The sequence below is a fragment of the Drosophila arizonae genome, chromosome 5 (assembly GCF_054131065.1).
Source record: "Drosophila arizonae isolate 15081-1271.41 chromosome 5, UAZ_ARI_1.0, whole genome shotgun sequence".
Lineage (NCBI taxonomy): Eukaryota > Metazoa > Arthropoda > Insecta > Diptera > Drosophilidae > Drosophila > Drosophila arizonae.
Window position 1 is genome coordinate 26983211 of NC_142925.1, and position 17904 is coordinate 27001114.

Genomic DNA, 17904 nt, shown 5'->3' on the forward strand with positions numbered 1-17904 from the left:
ATTTGAAATACGCTTTTTACAAAAGTGAGGGTGAGGGGGTGAATTTAGAGGTGGGGGTACATTTTAACAAAAACCGAAATGTATATATATAACTGGTTTTCGATAAGGTTTTTTATCGATAAAAAAAGATCGGGATGAGTTATCGGTTTTTAATGATAAACTTGATATGCGCGCTGTAATTACGGACATTTAAAAAAAAATTTGACGTCTCTAGCTTTTATATCTTCTGAAATCGACGCGTTCATACATACGGACAGACGGACAGACGGACGGACGGACAGACGGACAGACAGACGGACAGGGCCAAATCAACTCAGCTCATCGTCCTGATCAAGAATATATATACTTTGTGGGGTCTGCCACGCCTCCTTCTGCCTGTTACATACATTTCAACAAAACCATTATACCCTGATTTCCCATTGAAAATGGGTTCAGGGTATAAAAATAGAAATATCACATTTAGTAGTTTTTTTTTAATGTCAAAGAACAAAAATGCTTTTTTTTTCCCCATGTGAAAACACTTTCGTGTCAAACTGTATATGTTTTACCTGACGCTTGAAATTGAGTTAAGCATTACAGTATCGATTTAACAAAAAATTTTACCCACTTGCGCATTGGCAAAGAAAGCAATGCAAAAGGGGCTAAGTTCCTAAATTTCTTAGTTCCTATCGAGTCCTTAGAAACACGCCTCTCAACCCAAAGCTTTGTTGCGTCTTGAGCAGTTTTCTACTGAATTGGGTGAATGTTCTTATATTGGTGTTCAATACTTTCAATGTTCTCCAAAAATATACAGTCGACTCTCGTTCTTTCGAAATTCAAGGGACTCTTAAAATATTTCGAATTGTCGAGTGTTTAACCATATGAGTACGCATTACCGCGTCTTAGCAATGATTTTTAGTTCGAATTACTGAGTGATAACTTTGAATTAATGAGAGGCTCGAAATAAAGCAGGCTTGAAAGAACAAGAGTCGACTGTATTTGCATGAAAATGAATCATTTTTCACTTTTCGAAAATTTGTTGGCAACCTTTAACACATAAATTCTAGTACTACACGCTATCAAAAGAGTTGCATACATTTTTAAATTTCTTTATAAGCTCTGTTGAAAAATTTTGTCGTTTCATTTCCATAGAATAAAAAAGTTCGATATTGTTGTTCACAATAAGTTGTTCTGAATTAAATATAAATCATATCCTAGTTTAGTTAGTTCCATATTATTACCGCTTGGTTTATTCATTGAAAATTGAATTACTGAACTACATATTTGGTTTTAAATCAACTACAATGAAGAAAACTTAATTCTTCATACGAATTATCCCTACAAAATACGAAAATTCGCTCAATAAATAAAAAAAACAAAAATAAAGCAAATTATTCTTTAAACAAGTAAGAAAGCTCCAGTCGAGACTGCTCGACTAGGAGATACCCTGAACCCTCTAAGCTGATATTCTAATCATTCTGCACTTCTTTTATGCACACATACATACACATGCATCTACACGCACGCATAAGCCTGCGCTAAAATTACAAAATCTGAAAATTGCAAAATCTTTGTATCGAATAACTTTATATACAACGCAAATTTGAAGACTCCTGGTCTAAAAGTGTTAAAATTAGGCTAAAAACACAAAATCAATTTTCCGAATATTCTCGATAAAAAAGTTGTCGGATGATGTATCGAAAAAATAAAGCAAACTCGTACTGTGTATGCTACACACGAGTATGCATGCCACATTTGAGCTCTCTAGCTCTTATAACTTCTGAGATCGACGTCTCATACGGACGGACGGACGGACAGGGCTATATAGACTCAGCTCGTCGCGCTGATCAAGAATATATATACTTTCTGGGGTCTGCCACGCTTCTTTCTGCCCGTTACATACTTTTTCACAAAACCATTATAGCCTGATTTCCCATTTTCAACGGGTTCAGGGTATAACAAGTAAGAAAACTCTAGTCGAGAGTGCTCGACTAGATACTACCCTGAACCCAACAAATAAAAATGCCCATTTAGTATGGCTGAAATTTCAATTTCGATGTATTTAAAAATATAAATAAAATACCAAACTCATTTAATAAAATATAAAAATATTTTGAAACAATTAAAAAAGTTAACATCAGTTGCACCGATCGGGATTCGAACCACAACTTCTCGATCGAGCGTCATGCAGCTAACACACTAGGCCACCTCACTCCTGCTAGTGGCGCTGGCAAAACTCAAATAGATTCACTGCTGCTGCGCCATCTACCAAAACTAAACGAAACTAACAGCTGATGTGATTCAACGAATGTTTCTGTTCTAGCTGCTGCACGTGCGTTTGTTAATTGGCCAAATATTTGATTATTTTTTATTAATTTTTGACTGAACGGAATTTAATGAAACTTTCAGCATATGATCTATATATTATATTGAATATTTGAGAAATTTAAAAAAAAGAAAAATCATTCACAATTACCTATAGTGGCATCTGATTTCAACTTGAATGTTTTTACTCGATAAAAACATAACGGGATGATTTATCGAATTTTAAAAGCAAACTCGACGTCCGCGCTGTATATACGGTCATTTAAAAAAAAAATTCAAGTCTCTAGCTCTTATATCTTCGGAAATCGACGCGTTCAAACATACGGACAGACGGACAGACGGACAGACGGACAGGGCCAAATCGACTCAGCTCGTCGCCCTGATCAAGAATATATATACTTTGTGGGGTCTGCCATGCCTCCTTCTGCCTGTTACATACATTTCAACAAAACCATTATACCCTGATTTCACATTTTCAATGGGTTCAGGGTATAAAAATCCAGAATTTCCGCAGCCTGCAGTTTTGGAATTATTCAGGCAATCGGCTTTTCAAAAAAGCCAGATTTGACGGGAAAAAAGATGATTTGGCAACACTGTTCAGGGTATAAAAAAACAGTACGTGGTAAGATGATAGGTTTACAAAAAAACAAAAAAGGAATTATTTTCTCAGGCAGATGACAGGCAGTACATTTTTAAATTTTTTTTTTAAGTTTATTTTTTTTAAAAAAAGGTATTACATTTGAAATTTAGTATTTAAACCCATTTTCCACGAAAATGTTCTTACTCAACAGATTGTTTTGGATATGCATTTTGCTCATTTCGGGATGGAATATGGGTTCCATATTTCTTATTATGTTCACAAGGTTTAATAATGATTCAACAAGCATAGGAATAAGGACAACGTATATTCATTGGCTGAACACTTTTCCATCAGTCAGTATATGCCTTATAAAAAATAAAGTAACCAAAGACTTTTCCTCGGCTTTAAAACAACGAGTATTTAAAGAGAAAAATCTTATAAGTGGTTATGAAAGAAATATTATGGAATATCTTTTTGCAACATCTGACGGCTCTAGTATTAAGGAAGAATATTGTAAGAATTTTAACTCAACATGCGGAGTCAATATTTTGGAACTTCGAAGGGAGGTAAGTTCAGTCACTTATCAGAGATATGTATAATCACTGCACAATTAAAGTTGTCGTAACTTGGTCACATTTGTATAAGCCAAAAAATGTTTTCAGTAGTGTGACTAAAGTGTGAACTGTCAAACTAGAAATAAAATATGACTCTGACCCTGGCGACAAGAATATGTAAGAGGAGAACGCAGAGTCTTCCAACCTCAGCGATAGGATAAGAATATGTAATAGACCAATGCTGAGCCTTACACACTCAGCAATAGACACACTAGATTTAAGGGTTGAAAATATGCATGAGTCTGGGTATATAAACCCAGGCTCAGAAGAATCAAGATCAATACGCAACTTAACACCATCATACTCAAGTGTATTCGTTCCTGGTCCTTCGATCCGTACTAGAGGTGCCAAACTATCGATGGTGGGCCCCATCGATTGAGGACGATAGTAATTTCCAAACCATCATTAGTGGTCGATAGTAACATCGATAGTAGTCGATGGTCGCAATAAAAAACAGTGATTCATAGTCTTAAAAATTTGAACTCATATGAACACTTCAATTTTGTGAAATTACATTTTAAGATAAAAGCTGAGTTGACTTAAAAGCTAAAACCCAAAAACTATTAGGTTTATGTTATGTTTTTATACCCTGAACCCATTTTCAATGGGAAATCAGGGTATAATGGTTTTGTTAAAAGTGGCAGACCCCACAAAGTATATATATTCTTGATCAGGGCGACGAGTTGAGTCGATTTGGCCCTATCCGTCTGTCGGTATGTATGAACGCGTTGATTTCAGTAGATATAAGAGCTAGAGACTTCATTATACCCTGAACCCATTGAAAATGGGAAATCAGGGTATAATAGTTTTGTTAAAAGTATGTAACAGGCAGAAGGAGGCGTGGCAGACCCCACAAAGTATATATATTCTTGATCAGGGCAACGAGATGAGTCGATTCGGCCCTGTCCGTCTGTCTGTCCGTCCGTCCGTCCGTATGTATGAACGCGTCGATTTCAGAAGATATAAGAGCTAGAGACTTCAAATTTTTTTTAAAATATCCGTAATTACAGCGCGCATATCAAGTTTATCATTAAAATTCGATAACTCATCCCGATCTTTTTTTATCGATAAAAAACCTTATCGAAAACCAGTTATAAAATTATATCTTCTACACCCTTATTGCTAGAGTCTCCAAATTTTTAATGTATGCTTATATGCAATTTATACAATTTCGGTTTTTGTTAAAATTTACCCCCCACCCTTAAATTCACCCCCTCACCCTCACTTTTGTAAAAAGCGTATTTCAAATACTAGAGACTTGGGCTTTGGAATACACATATTCACCATATGATTACGCTCTAAAAGTTTCATTAAGATCGTATGTCTACAAAAGAAATTATTTAACAAATAAATTCTCATAATATTGCCCACACTGCAGCGCAGCCCAAGCGCAGTCGCTGCTTACTGCGCAGTTAGCAGAGCGCAGGCTTATGCGTGCGTGTGGATGCATGTTTATGTATGTGTGCATAAAAGAAGTGCAGAATGATTAGAATATCAGCTTGGAGGGTTCAGGATATCTCCTAGTCGAGCAGTCTCGACTGGAGCTTTCTTACTTGTTTTTTTATACCCTGAACCCATTTTCAATGGGAAATCAGGGTATAATGGTTTTGTTGAAATGTATGTAACAGGGAGAAGGAGGCGTGGCAGACCCCACAAAGTATATATATTCTTGATCAGGGCGACGAGCTGAGTTGATTTGGTCCTGTCCGTCTGTCCGTATGTATGAACGCGTCGATTTCAGAAGATATAAGAGCTAGAGACTTCAAATTTTTTTTTAAATGTCCGTAATTACAGCGCGCATATCAAGTTTATCATTAACAAGTAAGAAAGCTCTAGTCGAGACTGCTCGACTACGAGATCCCCTGAACCCTTGGAGCAATAGATATTTCAATAATTTTTCGCGACTTTTAGCTTACACAAGAAACACGCACACACACACACAGACAGGCACGTACGCACACACAGGCACACATACACACACACGCATACTCACACAAACGCATACACACACACACATACACACACATACACAAACACATACACACACAAGCACCCACGCATAAACACGCATGGGCTGCAGTGTGCGCTTACTATGAGAACTTAATTGTTTAATAACTTTTTTTATGGACGTACGATCTTCATGAAACTTTCAGATTATGATTATAACATGAATATGCATGTAATTGCCAAAGCACAAGTCTCTAGTATTTGAAATACGCTTTTTACATGAGTGAGGGTGAGGGGGTGGATATAGGGGTAGGGGGTAAATTTTAACAAAAACCGAAATTGTATAAATTGCATATAAGCAAACATTAAAATTTTGGAGACTCTAGCAATAAAGGTGTAGAAGATATATATATATATATATATATATATATATATATATATATGTATTCTTGATCAGGGCGGCGAGCTGAGTTGATTTGGCCCTGTCCGTCTGTCTGTCCGTCTGTCCGTCTGTCCGTCCGTCCGTCCGTCCGTCTGTCCGACTGTCCGTATGTATGAACGCGTCGATTTCAGAAGATATAAGAGTTAGAGACTTCAAATTTTTTTTAAATGTCCGCAATTACAGCGCGCATATCAAGTTTATCATTAAAAATCGATAACTCATCCCGATCTTTTTTAATCGATAAAAAACCTTATCGAAACCCAGTTATAAAATTATATCTTCTACACCTTTATTGCTAGAGTCTCCAAAATTTTAATGTTTGCTTATATGCAATTTATACAATTTCGGTTTTTGTTAAAATTTACCCCCTACCCCTATATCCACCCCCTCACCCTATTTCAAATACTAGAGACTTGTGCTTTGGCAATTACATGCATATTCATGTTATAATCATAATCTGAAAGTTTCATGAAGATCGTATGTCCACAAAAAAAGTTATTAAACAATTAAGTTCTCATAGTAAGCGCACACTGCAGCTCATGCGTGTTTGTGTGTGTGTAAATGTGTGCGTGTGTGTGTGCGTGTTTCTTGTGTAAGCTGAAAGACGCGAAAAATTATTGTAATAGCTAACACTCCAAGGGTTCAGGGGATCTCGTAGTCGAGCAGTCTTGACTAGAGCTTTCTTACTTGTTAAAGTTATTTAAGTTTAAGTTATTCTCTTTTATGAAAGAGAACACCAAAAATAACATAACAAATAAAAATACATATTTTTTAATCCAAGCGAATTACCGAAAATGAATTTGAAAAGAATGTCAAAATACTTTTGTCCACCCAAATAATGATAATCCGCCATGAAAATAATTATATAAAAACAAGAACGTTGCAGTCGGGCGTTACCAACTGCGAAACACTTATTCTCATCCCATCAGCAATTTAGTAGCAAAGTTTCGATCTGATACTGTAGAAAATGCAGTTTTCCCCTATTTGCCGCGCCTCTACTGGGCGTAGAAACCTCATTTTTGGTCAGTTATTAGAACGAGATAACGGTGCCCTAGCTGCCAAATTTAAATGCTTACGCTAAAAAAATTTGAAAATAACAGGGTATTTTTCGATATGCCACGCCCCTAAAGAGGCGTAAAAACTATTTTTGGGTCATCGATAGAAGTGGTTACTAGTAACTTAACTATCTAAATTTGAAGCTTCTAGCTATTATACTATAGGAAACTTTGCGGTTTGCCACGCCCCCTATGGGCGGACATACATATATGTATCTACCATAACTCGTTGGACTTGGGTGGTCAACCCACGTACATATACAAAATTTCAGGTCTTTAGCATCTAGCCTAAAATGTAGCAGAATTCGAAAAATCACTATAGCTTCAGGTCCGATTTGCCACGCCCCTACTACGCGTAGATATATATATTTTTTCAGCCATCTTTATAGAATCGAAACATCAGCTTACGTGCAAAATTCATTCAGCATTCTAAGTTCACAACTTTAGGAGATACAGTTTTATCCGATTTGCCACGCCCCCAACGGGCGGAGATATATCCGCCATAGTTCGTGATCTTCGGTGGTCGACGCGGACCTACATACCAAATTTCAGCTCTTCAATTAATATGATTTCGGGCATATCGGAAAATGCATTTTCCGATTTGCCGCGCCCCTAGTGGGCGGATCGGGAAAATTTTAACACTTTATAAATCGGAGATATACACGAGTATGTGTTCCAAATTTCAAGTCTCTAGCTCCTATAGCGCCAAATAGATTGCGTTCATTCGGACAGACGGAAAGACGGACGAACGGACGGACAGCAAGACGGACATTGCACAAAACAAATATACTAATTCACTTTCGTGAATGAGTATAATAATTCACTTTCGTTAATGAGTATAATAATTCAATTTCGTGAATGAGTATAATAATGAGTTATGTTATCATTGCAATATTTTGGTCACATAGCTTTTTATGTTTGCTCTCTGATCAGGGCGACCAGCTGAGTTGATTTGGCCCTGTCCGTCTGTCTGTCCGTCCGTCTGTCCGTATGTATGAACGCGTCGATTTCAGAAGATATAAGAGCTAGAGACTTCAAATTTTTTTTTTAAATGTCCGTAATTACAGCGCGCATATCAAGTTTATCATTAACAAGTAAGAAAGCTCTAGTCGAGACTGCTCGACTACGAGATCCCCTGAACCCTTGGAGCAATAGATATTTCAATAATTTTTCGCGTCTTTCAGCTTACACAGGAAACACGCACACACACAGGCACGTACGCACACACAGGCATCCATACACACACGCATACAGACACACATACACACACACACACGCATACATACACAAACGCATACACACACACATACACATACACACACACATACACAAACACTTACACACACATACACAAACACATACACACACAAGCACCCACGCATAAACACGCATGGGCTGCAGTGTGCGCTTACTATGAGAACTTAATTGTTTAATAACTTTTTTTATGGACGTACGATCTTCATGAAACTTTTAGATTATGATTATAACATGGATATGCATGTAATTGCCAAAGCACAAGTCTCTAGTATTTGAAATACGCTTTTTACAAAAGTGAGGGTGAGGGGGTGAATTTAAGGGTGGGGGTAAATTTTAACAAAAACCGAAATTGTATAAATTGCATGTAAGCATACATTAAAAATTTGGAGACTCTAGCAATAAAGGTGTAGAAGATATAATTTTATAACTGGTTTTCGATAAGGTTTTTTATCGATAAAAAAAGATCGGGATGAGTTATCGAATTTTAATGATAAACTTGATATGCGCGCTGTAATTACGGACATTTTAAAAAAAATTTGAAGTCTCTAGCTCTTATATCTTCTGAAATCGACGCGTTCATACATACGGACAGACGGACAGACGGACAGACAGACGGACAGGGCCAAATCAACTCAGCTCGTCACCCTGATCAAGAATATATATACTTTGTGGGGTCTGCCACGCCTCCTTCTGCCTGTTACATACATTTCAACAAAACCATTATACCCTGATTTCCCATTGAAAATGGGTTCAGGGTATAAAAATCGATAACTCCTTAAAAACCTTATCGAAAACCAGTTATAAAATTATATACCTACACCTTTATTGCTAGAGTCTCCAAATTTTTAATGTATACTTACATGCAATTTATACAATTTCGGTTTTTGTTAAAATTAGCCCCCACCTCTAAATTCACCCCCTCACCCTCACTTTTGTAAAAAGCGTATTTCAAATACTAGAGACTTGTGCTTTGGCAATTACATGCAGATTGGCAATTACATGCAGATGCTATAATTTTAATCTGAAAGTTTCATGAAGATCGTACGTCCATAAAAAAAGTTATTAAACAATTAAGTTCTCATAGTAAGCGCACACTGCAGCACATGCGTGTTTATGCGTGGGTGCTTGTGTGTGTATGTGTTTGTGTATGTGTGTGTATGTGTTTGTGTATGTGTGTATGTATGTGAGTGTGTGTATGCGTTTGTGTCTGTATGCGTGTGTGTGTATGTATGCCTGTGTGTGCGTACGTGCGTGTGTGTGTGTGTGTGTGTGTGTGCGTGTTTCTTGTGTAAGCTGAAAGACGCGAAAAATTATTGAAATATCTATCGCTCTAAGGGTTCAGGGGATCTCGTAGTCGAGCAGTCTCGACTAGAGCTTTCTTACTTGTTTTAGACATCGTCGCGCGCGGTGTCAGTGCAAACTGTGTAAAAAGAAACAATAACAGCTCCGAACTTCAAGAACAAATTCGTGCGCTTGCCCTGTGGGCAAGTGCCTTTTCTGTGAAACACAGATCATAGACATTTAGACAATTTGTGACATGAAGAAAATTAATGAAATTAAGAATCTGAGAGGTGCCACACCTGCTGAATTCAGATCACAAATCATGCACGAAATTGCAGCAATTGAAAACAATGCCGAGCAATCGAATGATTCTATTAGCATCAACACCAGAAACAGCTCTAGCGGCCAGGCGAGAAGCTCTGAAAATAAAACTTGCAGCTTTGAGGTGGGTAGTTTCTCGCTCGTGAAATCTCAACGCAAGCCGCTTCAGAAGCCCACTTTGCACAATACGTACCGGAACAGATTCGAGGCGCTGACCAGCGATTCTGATGACGGAGATGAAGATGCAATGTCGACCGAGCCTATCAACCCTCCAGTCTCATTGACAAAAGTTCTTGAGCAGTGTAGTGCTAATCATCGCAAACAGCAGGACAAGCTCAAAAACACATCAGCACAGCCCCGAGTTAACAAACAGTCTCAACTGACTCCAAAGTCCAATATCCTTCCTATCCCATCCCAAGGCCGACAGATCTTCCAATGTTGCAGGAACTATTGATGAACAACAAACTTTATGGCTCCAATAAGGTACAAATACGCACCTCTGCCGGGAGTCTCACGCGTCTTTACGCCCAAGACAGAAACATTTAGAACTATTCAAAACCTCTTTGAGACTGTCAATCTCGAGTTTTACATATATCAGCTGAAGCAGGATCGGCCATATAAGTTCGTCATCAAAGGTCTGCATCACTCCATCTTACATTCCGCCATTAAAAACGAACTTTGTAGCCTGGGTTTCAGCGTCACTAATATTCACTGTTCAGACAACACAAAGAGACCGGAAAATCCAATTGACATGCTTTTCCTAAGTATTGCGCCAGGCTGCAACAAAGCAGACCTTAAGAATATCATTCACCTGGATGGACAACGGATTACGATTGAAGAAGTCGCAAGAAGCAACAGTGGACACGGTGCTCAAGATGCCAAAATTTCGGGCACACGGCAAGATACTGCAGGCAGACTTTTGTGTGCGTCAAGTGCGCTGAGCACCACAAAAGCTCTGAATGTCTGCTCCCAGATTCTGCATCCGCCACTTGCGCAAGCTGCGGACAGGGCCATACTGCAAATTACAGGGGATGCCAAGCGTACGTGTCGTATGCAGCCCGAAACCAGTGCAAGCCTCGCAGCCAGTACCCTCTCTCGTCTGCAACTCAGCCAGCTACTAGCCAGGTCCTCTGGCCACCAAAGACTTCCGCTCTACCTAGCAGACCTCCTTGCTCCTTACCACAACTCGCGACCTACCTATGCCCAGATGATCAGGAGTAATCCCCATGAAGGAAGCAATCGGCCCTCAGTAGGACACTTCACTGATCCCGGTCATACCCCCAGACAACAAACCCGTTCCATCTACCAGACAACATCACCCACTGTACAAACAAGCCCCGAGTTTCCAGCACTCATTGCCTCTTTTAATACCCTGAATGAGACAGTAGTCAGACTGGTCAAGATGCAGGAAGAAATGTTGAGCATGCAGTCCAAAATACTGGACCTTCTCGTCGCGCGTGCCAACAATGTCTAATGTTGGAACGCCAGGGGGGTTTCCAACAAAATGCGTGAACTGGAACTCTTCGTTCAACTTCACGATATTCACATCCTGCTAATCAGTGAAACGGAAATACTAGACGGCTTCGTGTCCAAACTCTTCCGCTTGCCTGTCACACAGCAAACTACCCTTCAACCAGTAATAGGAGAGGTGGCTCCGCTATTTTCGTTAGAGTGGATATTGAACACTTTTTCACCATCCCAGTTCGATCTGCTTCCATTCAACTGGCCAGGGCCAGAGTAGCTACGGTATTGGGACATGTAGAGTTTGGCGCAATTTACTGCCCACCAAACAATCAACTGTCCATGGCAGACATGCTTGATATATGGCAATCCTTGGACCGGAAATTCCTGATGAAATGTCGACGTAAACCTATTTAAGTTGATCCTCAACAATATGATGCATCCCGAATTGGAGTTAAACTCGGAACAGGATGTTGATGACGCTCTGCCCCTGTTCAATTAAAATATTTGCCGCGCTTTTGATGAGGTGGCATCCGTAATCAAACAATTAATCCCAAATAAGGCCCCGGGACACGACAATATCTGCAACCGCACACTCAGAGCAATGCCGGAGAATGCTATCCTCGTTATGGTATTAATCTTTAATGCCATAACGATGCTTCAGTATTTCCCAGCAGTGTGGAAGATTGCGCTTGTCGTGATGATCCATAAGACTGGCAAGCCTAAGGAAGACCCTGCTTTATACCGACCTATCAGTCTCCTACCTTCTTTATCGAAGGTTTCGGAAAGACTTGTCATCCGTCGGCTGGTAGCAGTAGCAGAGGCAAGAAAACTCATTCCGGCTCAGCAGTTTGGTTTCCGCGCTGGACCGAGCAACTGCACAGAGTGACGGATCACATCCTCAGGGCTTTCGACAACAAAAAGCACTGTAATGCCATTTTTCTGGACATCGAACAGGCCTTCAATAGGGTATGGCACCCAGGACTGCTGCAGAAGATTAAGGAACAGCTGCCCTCGCACTACTTTGCTCCGATCCGATCCTACTTGGAGGGTCGTTCTTTCAGAGTAAAAGTTAAATCGAGTCAGTCCTCCATATACTCGATTGCCGCTGGCGTACCACAGGGCAGTATCCTCGCTCCACTTCTTTTCTGCATCTTCATAGGTGATGCTCCTCTACCAGATGCCCCAGCCTTTGGAGTTTCTTCAAATTCAACCCTGGTGGCAACCTACGCGGACGATATCTGCGTGATGGGGTCAACAAAATCCAGCTCCGCAGCGGCGGAAATTCTCCAGGCTTTCATCGACGCTTTCGTACAATGCACATTGGGCCAGCGAGCCGATTTTTCGACGAAAATTAAAGTTTTCAAGCTAGGTTCTTGAAATTTGGTACATATGATAGTGTCGATGCACATAAAAATATATCTAAGTTTCAAACCGATCTGACCACGCCTTCCATAGCCGCCCATATGAGATAGGTTTCCTCTAGTTGATACTTTTACGGTAATTAATGATGCTAGCAGTCGTTAAATTCAACAAATGTTTTTAATTCATTTATTTAACACTTAACTTTAATATTAATAAATAAAAAATAAAAATGCATTAAAATAACAATTTTACATTTAAAAATGTTCCTAAAAGTCGTCTTCTACATCAATTTCTATTATAAACGGATTTTCAGAGTCAGAATCTGAATCACTATTGTTAGCATCAAAAACGGGAGCATTGTTATTATTGTCCATGTTACAAGGATATAGGAAGTTTGGTGATTCCAAAAGTTCGATTACGTCTGCTGGTAGGGGTAGTTTATTTTGCTGGCCCAATCTTTTTGCTAGGTAGATGCTCGACACAAGAGGATCTGAGGAATCCATTGCTCTGTGGAAAACGTCTTCCATGTTTTTTTGCCGAGTACTCTTTCGAGCATGTAGCCTCCTGTCACTCTTATAATATTTGTTGCGAGCCTCTGAGGCGTTCTCGCCAAGAACACCTAATGGAAGGATTGATGCTTCTATTATTTGGTAGCCGTGCATTAACACTTTATGGACTGTTGCCGACATTGGAAACCATGGATACAAGGACATATATAGTGTTACGGTTTTCTGACAATACTTTTTAAATTGTGTTGGATCAATTGGTAGGTGGCAAGAAATAGCAATCAAGATACTGTTAAAATATGCAATAAGATTTTCATCAAGACCTAAAATTTCAGCTAGTAGCTTAGGTTTTGCAAACGCCCTCCTTGCTGTGTTGCCGTCGTTTGTATTTCCATTGCCATTCTGCTTAGGCTTATCCACATGTAGAGCCATAGCATTCCACATCTTCTTCTGAATCGTATTTTTTTGTTTCGCCATTTCTTTTTTTCCATTTTCATCTCTCACTTGCCATTTTTTAAGTTTCAGTCTATATGCAATTTTGAGAACGAATTCAAAAAATCGAATCCAACCATGTAGAGGACTTATGCCATATTTTAATGCTTCATGTCTTGGCTTAAATTTTGGTGAGTCCATTTCAGCATTTTTCATGAAGTCTTTTGGACTCACTCCACATATCGGACACAATTGGCAAGATTTGGTTTCAGTCAAAATGTTTAAAACCTTTCCATCTAAAAGTGTCATTTGGAGATCATATTTAACTGAAATTGATTTTCCATTTACAACGGTGCAGACGTATGCAGACAAATTATCTATTTGATTATCCAAATTTTTTTTCTCAGCAAGAATATGGTCTTTTGTCTCTTTAACAAACTCAAGCTTGACTGGTCTACAAAATCTAATCGACTGAGGAGTACGATTCATCCAAAATACATTTCCAATATGGTCCATTAATTTAAGGGGGATTATTGTTGTCGCAAAAAGCGAGTCGTCAGTAAGGAGTGAATCACATCCAAAAAAGTGTTGCTTATAGCTGCTTTGTCCGGTTGTTCCATCAAATCCATAGCTTGCAATAAGGGTCAGACTTAAAGTATTGCCAAGCTGCTTAAATAAATCTTCTTGCATTTGAATTATACGGCAACTAGTGTGGTCTAGAACACTTTGCAGCGGGACTTTAGCAACTGACTCGGTTACATTAATATCAAAAGGTCTACATTTTGACTTAGCTTCTCTCACTTTGTTGTAAGCAGGAAAAAGTTTACAAGATCGGGAAATGCTGAGCTCGCGAAAGTTGTTGTATTGACTTTTACTTAATGAATTTTCAAGCAGATATGCTAAGGCTTCATCTTCCGTTAGTCGAACCGAGTCAGTTTTCTGCGTAAAAAGATTTTTTCTAACCTTATTGTGGTCACTCGGAGTAAGATATATATTTTTTAGCACAAGGGCTGTATCTTCCTCGTTCGATTTTTCGGCCGAAACTGCGGCATGCACAAGAAGAGATGTGTTGTGACCCTGATGTACAGCTAAATCGGATGCCAATTTTCTCTTCTGACGGGGACCGGCGTTAACATATTCAATGGGTGGGCGTCCAACTGGTCTTGATGTTAACGGCTTTGGATTTGAAGACAACAATGAACTTACTGTTATGGCCATATTGGACAAAAGCCACTCGGTATGCTTTGTCTTAAATCTGGCCATACTTCTATTACATTTTGCCAAGTTCTTCTGAATGTAAAGGTGAAAGCTTCTCACTTTGGTGTTGATTTCATCCTTTTTATCCGTGCTTAAATCGAATTCTTTGAGTTCATAATAAATCCAACTCGAAACGGCAGATGCGCTACGATTGTTTTGCATGTAGATATCAAGCAGTTGCTTATAGGCGAACTCAACCACAACTACAATATTAGTGATTTATTCAAATTAGAACAAAATGGAGCAAAAAAGCTTTTTACAGTTAGTTTATATACACTTTGCACTATCATGACACATAATTACTTTTTAGCACAACTTGGCACAAAATTAGTTATAATCCACAACAGACGGGCTAGCAGGTTAGCTTTTTTCTACTTTTGGACAACACAAATAAACGCACACAAAAAACAGATTAGCAAACATAGACAAAATCTTTTTAATATAAATATTCTACATACCTTGGCCTTTCTTTTCCATAATTTTAGTAAAAAATTGATCAAACCACAAAATTTTGGCACGCTTGCAAGTAAACAAAAACTTTCCCGCGCTTATCAGTTTCACACGCATGCAATCAAACAACTGACTTTAAAGGGCTACCAAAATGCCAGGGATGCATCAAAACAATTAAAATCTTTTGATTCATTTTAGTCAAAGTATATACTACTAAAATTTTATTCTCAAAATAGGTTTACTTTCTATAAAAAATTTGAATTTTCGTCGAAAAATCGGCTCGCTGGCCCAATGTGCAATGGGCGAACAGGTGGAATATATCAATCAGCGCCACCAAAAGCATGAGCTTATGGGAGGCGCCCGCCACCGTGTTCATCAAGGGTACCGCCCTCGAAAAAGCCCGAACGATGAAGTCGGCTTACATTCAAGCCCCACATTCTGGCGATTGCCGGCATCTGTCGCGCCCGCCTCAAGCAAATGTCTTGGCTGCTACACAGCAAAAGCAAGCTGTCGTTAGCAAATAAGCGCAAGATAATAACGCACATAATCACGCCAATCTGGAGGTACGGTGTGCAAGTTTGGGGAGTCGCCGCCAAGAGCAACCGGCAAAAGATCCAGATCGTACAGAACAAGGCCTTGCGCCAAATCACTGGATGCCCCTGGTTCGTACGAAACTCTTGCTTGCATAGGGATCTTAATATGAAATCAGTGAAAGAGCAGATCTCTTTCCACTCGAGTCGGTACAATGACCGCCTTAAGGCCCACGCCAACCGGTTGGCAAGAAAGCTGCCAAACTCGAGGCCCATTTGCCGATTAAAAAGACGTCATTTTCAAAACCTTATCGCCACTAGAAGTTAACTTACTTAATAATATACAGTCGACTCTTGTTATATCGAAATTCAAGGGACTCTTAAAATATTTCGAATTGTCGAGTGTTTAACCATATGAGTAAGAATTACTGCGTCTTAGCAATGATTTTTAGTTCGAATTACTGAGTGATAACTTTGAATTAATGAGAGGTAAGAAATAACGCAGGTTTGAAATAACAAAAGCCGACTATATGTTTAAATTTTAAACCGGTGCTGTAAAACTTGCTTCAAGGGAGATAATAGGGCAAAAAGAGGCTCTGGCGCTTCCTCAATAATAAAACAAGTAAGAAGACTCTAGTCGAGACTGCTCGACTAGGAGATACCCTGAACCCTCTAATCTGATATTCAAATCAGTCCGCACTTCTTTTCGACACACATACATGCACACGTACGTATTAGAACGCGCTCTGATAACTGCGCAGTAAGCAGCGACTGCGCTTGGGCTGCGCTGCAGTGTGGGCAACATTATAAGAATTTATTTGTTGAATAACTTACTTTAATTTAATTTCTAGACCTACAATCTTAATTAAATTTTTAGGGCGTAATCATGTGGTGAAAATGTAGGTGAGGGTAAGGGGGTGGATATTGGGGTGGGGGGTAAATTACAAAAAAAAAATAGAAATTATATAAAATACATATAAGTCTACATATAAAATTTGGAAGCGGGGTAAATTTTGGAAAAACCCGAAATTATATAAAATACATATAAGTCTACATTTAAAATTTGGAGGCTTTAGCTCTAAAGGTGTAGGAGATATAATTAAATAACTAGCTTTCGATAAGGTTTTTGATCGATAATAAAATATCGGGAGTAGTTATCGATATATAAAGAAAAACTTGACATGCGCGTGATATACACGGACCTAGGAAACAAATCTTCTGAGATCGACGCGTTCATACATACGGACAGACGGACGGACGCACAGACAGACGGACAGGCCCAAATCGACTCAGCTCGTCGCCCTACTTTGTGGGGTCTGCCACGCCTCCTTCTGCCTGTTACATACATTTCAACAAAACCATTATACCCTGATTTCCCATTGAAAATGGGTTCAGGGTATAAAAATAGACGCAAAAATGTTGCTAAAAAGTTCATAATTTCGGTTGCGAAATGCATCTGTGGCTGGAAAACTACAGTTGCCACCGGGAAAATTACGGTATATGGGTGCGCAACAACAATTTGTTTGAAATGCACGCGCACGACAGCAAGCAGTGTACAGTACTGCACCGAAAAATTTAGCTGCCATTGCATGCGCAAATCACAATGCACAGATACAACAACAAAGCAGTGCATGCGCAAGCAGCACTCATATACGGTACATGCGCAACAATAACGCGCGCAGCTGAAATTATGTATTTGTTCTAGCGAAAGCGAAAAGCGGAAAAACAACAACAAACCGCACGCATTTCAAGCAAAAGAATTTATGCACACACCCACACAGCGAAGGGAGAGCGAGCGAGCGTAGGCAAGCGTCAAGAGCCTACGTCGGCTGCTCAGCGATCGCTAGCGTACGAAGCGGCACGAAGATGTCAAAGTGAGCGACATCTAAAACCGCCAACAACAAAACGTACAGAAATATATAAAACAGCCAACAACAAAACACACAACGACATATAAAACAAGTAAGAAAACTCTAGTCGAGAGTGCTCGACTAGATACTATCCTGAACCCAACAAATAAAAATGCCCATTTTGTATGGCTGAAATTTCAATTTCGATATATTTAAAAATATAAATTAAATAGAAAACTTATTTATGAAAAT

General features: G+C 39.2%; 1 protein-coding gene across 2 annotated transcripts in view; it reads left to right on the forward strand.

Annotated features, from left to right (window-relative positions):
- The first annotated feature begins 2321 nt into the window (after positions 1–2321).
- ppk29 (pickpocket 29) overlaps positions 2322–17904 on the forward strand; it is a 344359-nt gene continuing 328776 nt past the window's right edge. Inside the window, exons 1-2 of one of the 2 annotated variants that reach the window (XM_089469772.1) lie at positions 2322–3034; positions 3096–3450. In XM_089469772.1, coding sequence (XP_089325898.1) covers positions 2979–3034; positions 3096–3450 — 411 coding nt within the window. In that variant the 5' untranslated portion in view covers positions 2322–2978. Of the gene's footprint in view, positions 3451–17904 lie in introns of both variants that reach the window. The other variant, XM_089469773.1, reaches the window with a different exon arrangement.